The sequence below is a fragment of the Malania oleifera genome, chromosome 6 (genome assembly GCF_029873635.1).
Source record: "Malania oleifera isolate guangnan ecotype guangnan chromosome 6, ASM2987363v1, whole genome shotgun sequence".
Classification (NCBI taxonomy): Eukaryota; Viridiplantae; Streptophyta; class Magnoliopsida; order Santalales; family Ximeniaceae; genus Malania; species Malania oleifera.
Window position 1 is genome coordinate 732,818 of NC_080422.1, and position 11,982 is coordinate 744,799.

Consider the following 11,982-nt stretch of genomic DNA (forward strand, 5'->3'; position numbering starts at 1 on the left):
CTACCATGTTACATTAGCACACAACCGAGCCCTTTCAAGGACGCATCACTGTAAATAACATAACCATCGCCACCCGATGGAATCGTAAGAACTGGTGCAGTGACAAGCCACTGCTTTAATTCCTAGAAGCTCTGCTCACATTCCTCATCCCATACAAATCTGGCATTTTTTTGAGTCAACCGTGGAGAGGACCTGACAAGGCTGAAAACCCCTCCACAAAACGACGGTAATAACCTGCCAATCCTAAGAAACTCCTGACTTCCTGCACATTTCTCGGCCTAGCCCAATTTACTACTGCGTCAATCTTGCTGGGATCCACTGAAATGCCATCCCCTGAGATCACATGGCCTAAAAATGCTACCTTCTTGAGCCAAAACTCACACTTGCTAAACTTAGCATAAAGCTGCTCCTCCCTGAGAGTCTGCAACACCTGTCTCAAATGCACCTCGTGCTCCTCAAAACTCCTCGAGTATACCAGTATATCATCAATGAAAACTACTACAAACTGATCTAGATACTGGTGAAATACTCTGTTCATCAAGTCCATGAACACAGCCAACAGGGTCTGATATCATATAATATATTTCTATACATATCTAACTGATTTACCATGATTCTGAAGTAATCGTAATAACCATGATGCTGCATAAACTGTACTGTAAATCATTTATCGTAATACTGAGAACTGAATAATCATATTACTGATATTCATGTAATCATGGTACTGAGATCTGTATAATCATAATACTAAATTTCATAAAATCATGGTACTGGAATTCACATAAACATAATACTGAAATTCACAAAATCATGAAACTAAATTCGTAAAAACCTATCCACGTTCCATATTCATATTCACAAGCCACACCATACTAAATACATAATTTTCATAATTAAATAAATTGTATAATGTTTCTAAAAATACCTAGCATAGTATATTTTCCTTACCTTAACTTTGAAAAGCCCCTAGGGAATACAAGCCTAACACCCGCAGGGCCTCCTACAAAATATCCTGAAACCAACATGTGCCAAAACAAAATATCAATATTTTTCCGTCTATATCATTTCCTATAACTACCATAAGGCTAAAAAGGGACTAAAAGGCCTTACCCTAAATTTGGGATGAAATCCAACTCTATTTTCCCGACGGTCTGCTCTGGTAGATTTGTAGAGAACTCCACTAGGAGCATCGTGGTAGCTTCAGATCATCGATTCGGAGACTGGTGGGGCAGAAATCGAAGAGAGAAGGGAGAGGGAGACGTAGAGAGAGAGAGAGAGAAGAGAGAGAGGGAGAGAGCTCGGTGAAAAATGACAAAAAATCCCGAGTTACCTCTATTTATACTGCCAGATTCGTCGACGAGACACGTCACTTCGTCGACGAATCCTTCAGTAAATTCGTCGATGAAGCCCTGTATTCGTCGACGAAATTCAGAGAAGCCCGAACCATCTCTCGGTATTTTCTCGTCGACGAAGTCCTGTGTTCGTTAATGAAATCCTTGAGGCCTTCATCGACGAAACCCTGTATTCATCGACGAAGCTTGCTAATTTTTTGAAATTTTGATTATTTAATATTATCTCCAAAATGTAATGTCGTCGACGAAGTCTACGGCCTCCTTCTGTTTCTGGTTCTATTTTTTTCCCTCTTATTATTACTAAAATGCTATTATTCTTCGAGTCACTACAAAAGAGGTACAACAAAAACATCAGAACACTCTGACCTAATATGAGCTTTAGTTTGCAAAGAACTTGATTAAGCCTAGGTTATGGATGAGGAGAACGAAGTCAACACTCCTTTAGAATATTTTTCGATGCCGCCAGTTAGAGAGTTCATCCTCAAAACCTAGGTATCAAGGACAGAGAGTTAAGAAGATCTTATATTGGTTAATTTGAGACTGCCCACAGAGGCAATGTGGGACTGGACGCATACCAACACTCCCTCTTAAGCCCATGGGGGGGAATAAAGTGAGGAGAGTCCATGGGGGAAATGAGGCGTGGAGGATTCCAACCCACAAAAAAGCAAAGTAGCCCAAGGCCCAACTCTAATACCAAATTAGAGAGCTCATCCTCAAAACCCAGGTAATAAGGAGAGAGAGTTAAGAGGATCTTATACTGGCTTGGGACTACCTACAGGGGCAATGTGGGACTGGACGCACACCGCCCATGCAGCTACATAGTGAGTTGTTGCATTCGCTTCTCTATGGATAAAGTGAATAACAAGCCCCATTTTAAAACATCAGTATTCTACTCGAATCGTCGTTGGCTACCCGATCTCCTCGCAACTATGATAACATCAAGGCGTTTTTCAAATGGGAAGGTGGAGAAGTTTGAGAAGAACATTACCAAGAGAGGAGATGTGCCTAAAACAACTACTAAGAAGGGAAAAGACTACCCTGTGGGGCCTATTCTTCTTGGATTTTTTGTATTTTTTGTCATTGGTTCATCTCTATTTCAAATAATCAGGACAACTACAAGTGGAGGCTTGGCATAAACAACCAAAACTTCTATAATGATGATATGAGATGGCTACCGGCCTAACCCTTTGTAGTGTGTGTGTGTGTGTGTTTTTAAACTATGTTAGCCCCACAATTAGGAATTTGTAATAGTGTTTTTCGTAATTGCGACAAACTGATTTTGAATAAATGAAACGCCTTCTCTTTTAAATATACAAAAATAAAATAAAATAAAAACCCTTTTTAAAATACAAGTTGTTCTTGATTTGAAGGATGAGACTCTCGTATCTTCAATTTTGCAATATATGGGGTTGATATATATCATCGATGATGATTTTTGTATTCCCTTCTAGAATCAGATCTCCTTCTAGCAATTGAAGAAATTTTTTTAGGCAAACAAAGCAGCGTGGGCTTGTCCTTAAGCTAGTTCAAATACTGTGAAAACATTTTCCGAGCCTCCCAAGAGAACTCCTTTCTCATCCTTTTCTATAGTAACAAAAAAATTAAGAGACTTTTCCTTCCTAAAGGCTACAATGAAGTTTACTTTGAGAATATTTTTTTTAAGAGGTAATTCAGAATTTCATTAAAAGACCTTGAGCAAGTAGCTCTTACAAGCCAAAAGATACCGTAAGCATAACATATGATTAGTTACATTAATAGTCGACAAAGGAAATCAAATTTAAGATATCATTCCTAGCTAAAGATTTAAATGATGGGCAAGCATGACTCCAATGAAATATATTGCTAATTACCTTCCTTATCACCTAGTGAGCTGAGTAATCATTATCTTGAAAGATTTTCTCGTTTTTAGCCTTCTAAGTCTCCCAGACAATGGATGCTAGAATGGAATCCCTCATTCTTCTATAATTTCCTTTGGTCTCTACATAACTCGAAGATAAAATTTTTTGCATGTTCTACTTTTCAGTCCTTTATAATGCCCTTTAAAATTTTTAGCTTTCGAACAACTAGGAATGAAGGGGAGCCAAACCTCTCTCTCGCACACCTCTAGACTCTTATATATCTAACTTTAGGTGCAATGTTTCAATAAACTTCTTTTTGTAAATAATCGTGATATATCACTTTTTTGCTAAACATTACTTTGTTCCTAGCTAACCATACTAACTCTAGAAGCACAACAGGAAAAAAAAAGGGTAAATTATAGCCTTTCGGATACTTCACTCCATTAGCAAATTTATAATCAAGAATTTCCTCCATTATTTCAATCAATGATATAGACCCTAGGGGTAAGATCATATTTGATTCTCCACATTGTGAACCGCACCATTCAATCTAAATGGCACTAGGAGAGAAAATGAATTGTAGTTTCTTGGTAGTGGATGCAAAAGGGGCATGAAGTATCTTCAATATGTAATCTACTATTGATGTTCATTCTTGTTGGGAGAGTTTCGGCAAGCCCCCTCCAGAGAAATTTTAAGGAAAGAGACATGAGATTCTATCCTTTTTATCCACTCAATAATTTGACTTACACTATGGAAACCCCATCATGATTTGGCAGCTATATAGGTTTGTTTTTTCCATCCTTAGGGGGGGTTGGCATATTTCTTATGCTACCCATTATATGTTCCTCTTAAGTTTCATTCGACATTTTTTCTCTTCAGTAATTGTTTTTTTGATCAACCATATTTTTTACCAATTTTTTCACATAATTTTTTAAATTAGCTTGAATCTTGGGACTGAAGGGATCCAAGGGTCTATCCAAATATTTAAACTTGATTCATCTCCCATATTAAAACAAAAAAAAAAAGTTTTTAATTAACTCCGTAACTTAAAGAATGGTCTTTCGCATGAAAGAGACATTTAAAGATTCCTCCGCATTTAAGAAGCTAACTCTCCTAGAGTAGTTTTGTCTCAGCATGGATATCCATTAGATGAACCCCCAGATGTTATATTCCATGCTAATTTTGAAAGAAAAGTCTTGTTTCTGTCCTTCATTCTATTGACCTGAAACCTCAACCTTATCTTCGAATTTTTCCCAAATTTTGCTTTGTTCTTTTTTCGGTAAGGTGTGTTAGATTATCAAGCACTTTAATTTTTATTAAACCTAATTTACCGACTCTCTTGATTTGCCACTTGGACCAACAAGGTGAACCATAGATCCCCATAATTGGCATCCACTCTCTTCCTTCATGATTTGTCAAAGCTATAACAATATTGTTCTCTTTATCCATCCACATCTAAGCCTAGTCTCCAACTCATATCCAAACCTGCCCTTTGATCAGTTTAATTTGTTGAGTTGAGAGTTACATTCATAAAAAAATATACATACCTCTAAGTAACCTTGTCTGCTTGTCCCTAAAGCAATTTGTTTCTAAGACCAAGAGAAAGAATGTCTAGTTTGTTGTCACTCATCAAAACCTTCAATGTTGAATTTCCAAGGCATGGTCTATCCCTCGATAGTTCCAAGCTAGGATTTTCATGGCCCTTAGTGGGGCATAGTTTGGCTCACCTCCTTAGCCATTTCTAACTATTTAAAAATTTGACAGTTTTTGTATGCAATATTCCATCTATATCCTCTTAGTTTTTCTAATCAGCCCTTACCATCCTTTCCTTGCATTTTGTGTTTTACCTTCTCCTCGACTTCCTCATACACCTTTTCCACTATTCTTTCCTCACAACCAGTTCCCAACTTGCCTTCTTTCGTTGGTATTTTATCAACACAACTCTATCAAAACTCTAACCCAAATGAATCTCCTCCATGGTTCCACCTATCTTTAAAATATTTTCCCTATTAATATATGATGGAGGCAAACCTTCTATTTGCTTGAATATTTTTTTTACTATGTTTAAAATAAAGTCTCTCTCTCTCTCTCTCTCTCTCTCTCTCTCTCTCTCTCTCTCTCTCTCTCTCTCTCTATATATATATATATATATATATATGTGTGTGTGTGTGTGTGTGTGTGCTGTGTATATGTGGAGAGAGAGAGAGAGAGAGAGAGAGAGAGAGAGATAGTAGTAGTAGATAACTATGCTATGGGGAAACTAGTAGGAGGCCAACTAAGGACATTTAACAATATATTAGGTGCACTGTTCCACTCTGAGAGTTCCTTTGAATTCCTCCACACTTAGATTATATGTATGTTAAGAATTGTAGGTTTATGAATTTGAGAACCGGCTAGCTGTAGCAGCCGCCTAGCAAATGTTGAGATATGCACTGTGCGGCCATTGAATTGATGAATGACCCTACTCTCCTAAATATCAGTATATAAATATTCTATACAGAATCACTTGTATATATATACAGGTAATCTTTCAATATATATATATATATATATATATTATGTATATAACGAATTTAAAGTACAGTGGTATCACCTTCTATTTTACAATCGAATGGCGTAAATTAATATTTTGCAGGGGAGTTTGACAGACGAAACTTGAGTAGACTGGTGCGAGCATATATAATATATATATATATATATAATATGTGGGGAGGGGTGGTGGCATGCTTTGCATGTGGGGATCATCATCCAGCTAGAAGCGTAGACGAGCTAGGTAGGGCGGTTTTGACTTTGAATACGACATGTGTTGTTAATTAATTAATCTAAGCTTTTTAGCACTGCAAAGCAAATTAAACATAGACCTATGAACAGCTTCTGCTAACCCACCGGATTTTATTAGATTCTCTATCTTGACATGCGTGCAGCTGGCTCCCTACCTCCATCAATTTAATTAATTAAACACCATATAATTATATGCATCCATACATATATTCCTTAATTAAAAAACTTATATATTTTATTATATATGAATAAAAAATAACTAAAGGATGACCTGGAGTTGAAGGTAATAGGTACGCCCTGTTCGCGCACAGAAAAACAGGGGTATACATAATAAATTAGTCATGAGATTGATGGTTTCCTTTCTTAACTTTCATTTGGGGCCTCTCAATTTATAATATAATACATATTGCATGCAATTCAAAAACCCCATTATGCACTATATATATAAATATATTAATGAATGAGTTATATTTGCTATTAACTTTTTTCAGGTAAATTGTTTTAGCAAAACATTTAATAATAGACAAAAACTCAAAAATTTTAATGTCATATTTATATATGTGAGTAGTGTTTTGACATTATACCCTTTTATAGTATTATATTATCAACCCAAATGACATATTATACTTAAGGTGGCTAGCTTATCTTACATAGCACACATATAATTAAAATGGTATACTTAAAAATTAATTAGTTTGTTTCTAGCTCACTTGACCATTGATTTAATTATAATTACCTTTTCTCTAATAGTTAGCTAATCTAACTTAACTAATAAGATGAATCTCATCTTTTATATATATGTATGTATACTTGTTAATTCCAAGTGGTTGCCTAGTGGTTGCTAGCAGCTATGTATAAAGCTGGCTAAGGGTGACCCAACAATGCAAATAGATCCATCTGGTTTTTTTTTTTCTTTCTTTTTTCATAAAGGCATATATATATATATATATATATATATATATATATATATATATATATATATTGTGAGGATCTATAGCGAGCTAGGCACCTAGCTCCAACCCAACATAATGAATGGAAAAGAAAGATGGAGTAGTGAAGAGTCCATTTGTCGTAATTATTCCAAGAGCTAGCCTCCAGCAGGATGTTTATATATATGTGTGTATATATATATATGCAGGAGGTAATTAATAAGTGTAGAGTAACAGAACAAAAAAGGTTAGATGTGGCATTCGTCATCAATCATGTTTACAATGACGTAGTTAATTTGTGTTCATCCAACTACGAATATAAATCACCAAAGTTGGAAGTATCACATGCATGCACCGCTATCCATTGCCTGCTTGCATATCATATCAATTACCAATTATTTTTTGAGAAAAAGTAAATATTTTATTATTTAAAAAAAAAAACCAACTAGAGCAAAACATGCTCAAGCCACAAACTTTAGAAAAAGATGGAAGTCGAGACTCTGGCATTGAGAGAGCAATAGGAATTGACAGTGAAGTTAGTATTAGAAAGGAGGACTATGGACAGAATTTTAAATCTCTTTTGATGAATATTGATAAAAGTATGGAAGACACCTCACGATACAACCTCAGTTCTATTATGAATCTCAAAATTTTATCATGGAATGTCAAAGGGCTCAACAGTCAGGAAAAACGAAACAAAATTAAGTATATGTTGGATGTTTGGAGACTGTACATGATTTGCTTTCAGGAAACAAAGTTGGAATCGATTGAAAGAGCAACGATGAAGTCCATCTGGAAAGTTAGCAGTGTTGATTGGGCTGTTATGAACTCAAGGGGAGCATAGTTTCGAGAGGGATTTTGGTTGCATGGAAATCTAATATATTCAAACAAAAAAAAAAAAACAAATTGTTCAACGTAATTTTTCTGTCTCAATGACGTTTCAGAATATCCTTGCGAGAGGAGAGTGGATTTTATCGGTTGTGTACGGTTCGCATAGTTGTCAGGAAAAAATATCATTATGGGCATAACTCTCCCGAATAAAAAATAATTCCCCCATCCCTTGGTGCATTTATGGTGATGTCAACAAAATCAAGTTTCCCAATGAGAGGACAGGATGCGTTCATATTTCGAGATCCATGAGCAATTTCTTGAATTTTATTTCTAAATGGAATTTGGTGGATCTTCCTCTCAATGGGGCAGCACAAACTTGGTCCAATAATCATATCATCCTCGCTACTCTATCTAGACTAGACAGATTTTTACTCTCTCCGCTTTGGTTGGGTTTGTTTCCTCAAGTATGCCAAAAAGCACTAACTCGATGTGTTTCTAACTACAATCCCATTTTACTAGACCATGCAGCATTAGTTGGGGAAAAGTTCCTTTCATATTCGATAACAGTTGGTTCTTAATTGATGGATTGAAGGAAAAAAATTGAGAATTGGTGGAATTCAGTGACTTTTCACATATCAGCTTCCTTCGTGTTGGCAAAAAATTTAAGCACGTCAAGTGGCAATTAAAAATTTGGAATAAGGAATTCTTAGTAGGGGAGCATTCGAGGAAAGCAAATTTGATATTAATTAATATTAATTATGAATTCTTTTGATTGGTTGAAGAAACCATAATTGGCCATTGTATAACACAAGTACTAGAGTTGCAAATGAATTGAAGAGCTTGTGGGTTATTTGATACTCAATTCGATAGTGGTTCATTCAAACTCATTTATGGAGTTGAATGAGTCAAGTTTGAATTAACTCATACTCGACTTGTTAGGCTCGCAAGTTAGCTCGTTGAATCATCTCGCAAGCAGCATCATTTACTAGCTTGCTTACTGGCTTGTTTATTGGTTCTTTACTAACTCGTCAACTAACTCGATATTAGTCTCATTAAATATTTTATTTTACCTTTAAAATGTAATTCTATTTAATTATATTTATTAATTATCTATTAGACTTAATTAGTTCAGTAGTTTGACTCAATTATTAATTTGAAATGAGTTTCAGTCGAGTCGAGATTAAGCTCAACTCATTTGTTAATTTGAACGAATTTTTGTTGAGTCAAACTCAAGTTATATATATAGTCAAACTTGAATGACAAACTTTAAACTTGAGTTGAATTCAAACTCTCTTTTAAGTAATTAAGTGAAGCTAACCTGGCTCATTTGGAACCCTAAACACTATTAGTTATTAGGGATGCAGACGAACCAAACTACCCACAAGTGGCTCGGGAGTTCAGTTTGGTAAGGGCTTATTCAGACTCATTTATTATCAACATAAGCAAGCCCCAAACTCAATTTTTAAACTCAATTTGTAAACAAGTCGAGTGTGAGCACAATCAAGCTCAACTCTTTCAGCTCGTGAGTGGAACAATAACTAGCACAAATAGGCTCCTTTATTAGGCTCCTAAGGAGTTCAATAATGAACTCATTAATAGGCTTGTTAAGTTGGCTCAATCCCAAAAGTTCAATACTAATCCAATCGTCCAACGATAAAGATATAAATTTTAGCCAAAACAAAATAGGTGGTCATTTATAAAATACCAACCCAAGCCTAAGCCTAAACCCGAGCCTGCAAATAAGCTGAGCTCGAGCCTAACTTTTTAAGCTCGAACCAAGCCGAGCTTAACCATGTTTAAGCTCGGCATGGGTCGGCTAGTTTGCAGCTTTATTAGTCATGGGCAGATCCCCATTCAGTAGACAAAAATCTCCTTATATTATAAATGTAAGTGGTTTAAGTATTAGGTATTTTTGAAAATGCACCCAATCAATTAATTTTTGCTACATAAGTTTAAGTCCAAATTATTAAAATTTATAGTATTATTTCAAATTTAAAATTTAAAAAATATATATAGAAAGAAATCTAGCTAAAGAGAAAATTCAATGAAGTGAGTGTGCACGCAAGCATGTTGAGCACACATTCAATATCCACCAGCTCTCCCTTTTGGACCAACTATATAAAGCAGTGATTAATTTGTTGAATTGACTTGTAATGACCAGGTACTCACGCTTTTTTTTTTTTCTTTTTTGGAAAGAGACAAAAGTCACCTACATAGCGGCTTCGTTTCAAGTTTATTAATAACTTTCACTTATGTTAGAGGAATACCGTAAAAACAAAAGGACACATGATTGACTTGTAAATAGAATGTGAATAGGAAAAGAATGAAACATGCATGATGAAATCAAGTAATAAATTCAATTTCATTTTCCTTAATTTCATTTCATTCTTACGTACATTGATGTCTAAAAATTAAAATAAATATGTTGAACATGCCTCTTAATTGTTATATATATGAATTTTATATTGACCTATTCATAATTTTGACATAATTAATTTAAAATAACCATAAAAAAGAAAAAAAAAAAAAAAAAAACCTTACGCATCTCAAGTGTATGATGTTCCCTTTTTATTGAAATGGTATGATGTAAGTTTATGTGTGACCGCTACTTACGCAACACTGTCTTATTAGAAGAGACATTGTACTTTTGGAGGACGTCAGTCTTTCACATCGCCATTTAAACTTTTGAACAATAATTATCAAACACTTATCTATAGCCTTTGAACTCTCTATAGGGTTAGGCTCAGACATGGACTATTTACAACACCTATCTACATTCCTATGACATGCTTTGAGCTACTATTTGCAAGTACTTCCAAACTTCTTATTGATGTTCTTCTTAGTATTTATAGTCTTCGACTTAATTATATGCTTCTAAACCCTTTGCAACCTTAAAACTCTTAGTACTCTCTAACCTATTTGTAATCAATTCGTTGCAATTTCTAGATTACTTGTAACTTTTCAGCTCTTTTCACTAATGTGTCTTGGGTTAAATAATAGTATTAGTCTCTAAGCTCCGTAAAACCTCTTACGTACAAATTTACAACTTCTAGATCTTCTCTACAAATTATCTTTTAGGCCCTATAGTCTCCAATTACCTAACCTCTCTTAAGATTTTCAACCTTCCTACAACCTTTATTTTTCTTCTAGCATCAACGGTACCTACAATCTTCTAGCCTCGTATCCTTTAATTTATCAAACATACAATTCATGCAATTTTTAATTTCCTTAATCTCATGTGCGATGTTTATTTATGAGGGGCGGGCCAATGATGGAACAAACTCCTTATTGTCATCCATTTGGAACTTGGAAGATATTAGGAAAAAGAAAGGAAGATAAAAAAAATTGTGCTTTTTCATGTTTGGTTATCAAGGAAAGTGAGATAAAAAAAATTAAAAATATACCAAATCAACATACAAAATTTTAATTTTACAGATCCTTAACACTTTTTTTGTAGTGATCCTAAAAAATTAAATTAAATTAAATAATTAATTAATTAATATGAATTATTAATAAAATAATATAATATATTAATATAATATAATATAATATAATATTATATATATATATATATATATACACACACACACACATACCAATTTCAATTGAAAACGACTCTCTCTCTCCTCAAGCTCTCTTTCTCTCTCTTCAATTTCTCTCCGTCTCTCCGCTGAATTGAAAAACCAACACCATTTTCGGGTCCCAACTCCACTCCTGAATGTTTTAACCAAAGTGGATTCGTTATTAGGACATCGTAGGCACAACTCCAAAGTTAAGATAAGGGGAATACATTATGTCAGATATTTTTGAAAATTCAACCGATTAAAATGAAGTTTATGATTACAGGATTGTTATATATGATTTTCTGAATAATCAGGCATAGGAAAATACATATTATTACTTATATCGGGTTCACTATTTTACAAGTGTGAGTTTAACAGATAAATTAGTACTTTGTCTTGTATTAAAACTCATTTGTCACACACTGATAATAATGTATTCCGTTTTACTGAGAAGTGTCTCACCCCATCATTATCTAATATTTTTCAAATGTCATGAGTAGCATAATAGTAATCAAAGTAATGCAGTGGAAGCGTGGGTGAGATAGAAGATTTTATTTAGAATAAATCTTTATTAAATTATGTTTTGATGTATTTAGTATTTTAGGGGTGTTAATTGTGATATTGGAAATGATATTGTTATATTGAGATAATTAGTACTTTGGTAATGTATATTGAAGGTATTCCACTA

General features: G+C 34.3%; 1 protein-coding gene across 1 annotated transcript; it reads left to right on the forward strand.

The window, feature by feature from the left end:
- Window positions 1-2,281: 2,281 nt before the first annotated feature.
- Window positions 2,282-2,488, forward strand: LOC131158802 (uncharacterized). Its single transcript, XM_058113679.1, has one exon. It carries the CDS (start codon window positions 2,282-2,284, stop codon window positions 2,486-2,488), a length of 207 nt encoding a protein of 68 aa, XP_057969662.1.
- Window positions 2,489-11,982: the final 9,494 nt, after the last annotated feature.

Coding starts and splice junctions, on each gene's coding strand:
- LOC131158802 (XM_058113679.1), top strand. CDS start 2,282: ATGATAACATCAAGGCGTTTTTCAAATGGGAAGGTGGAGAAGTTTGAG.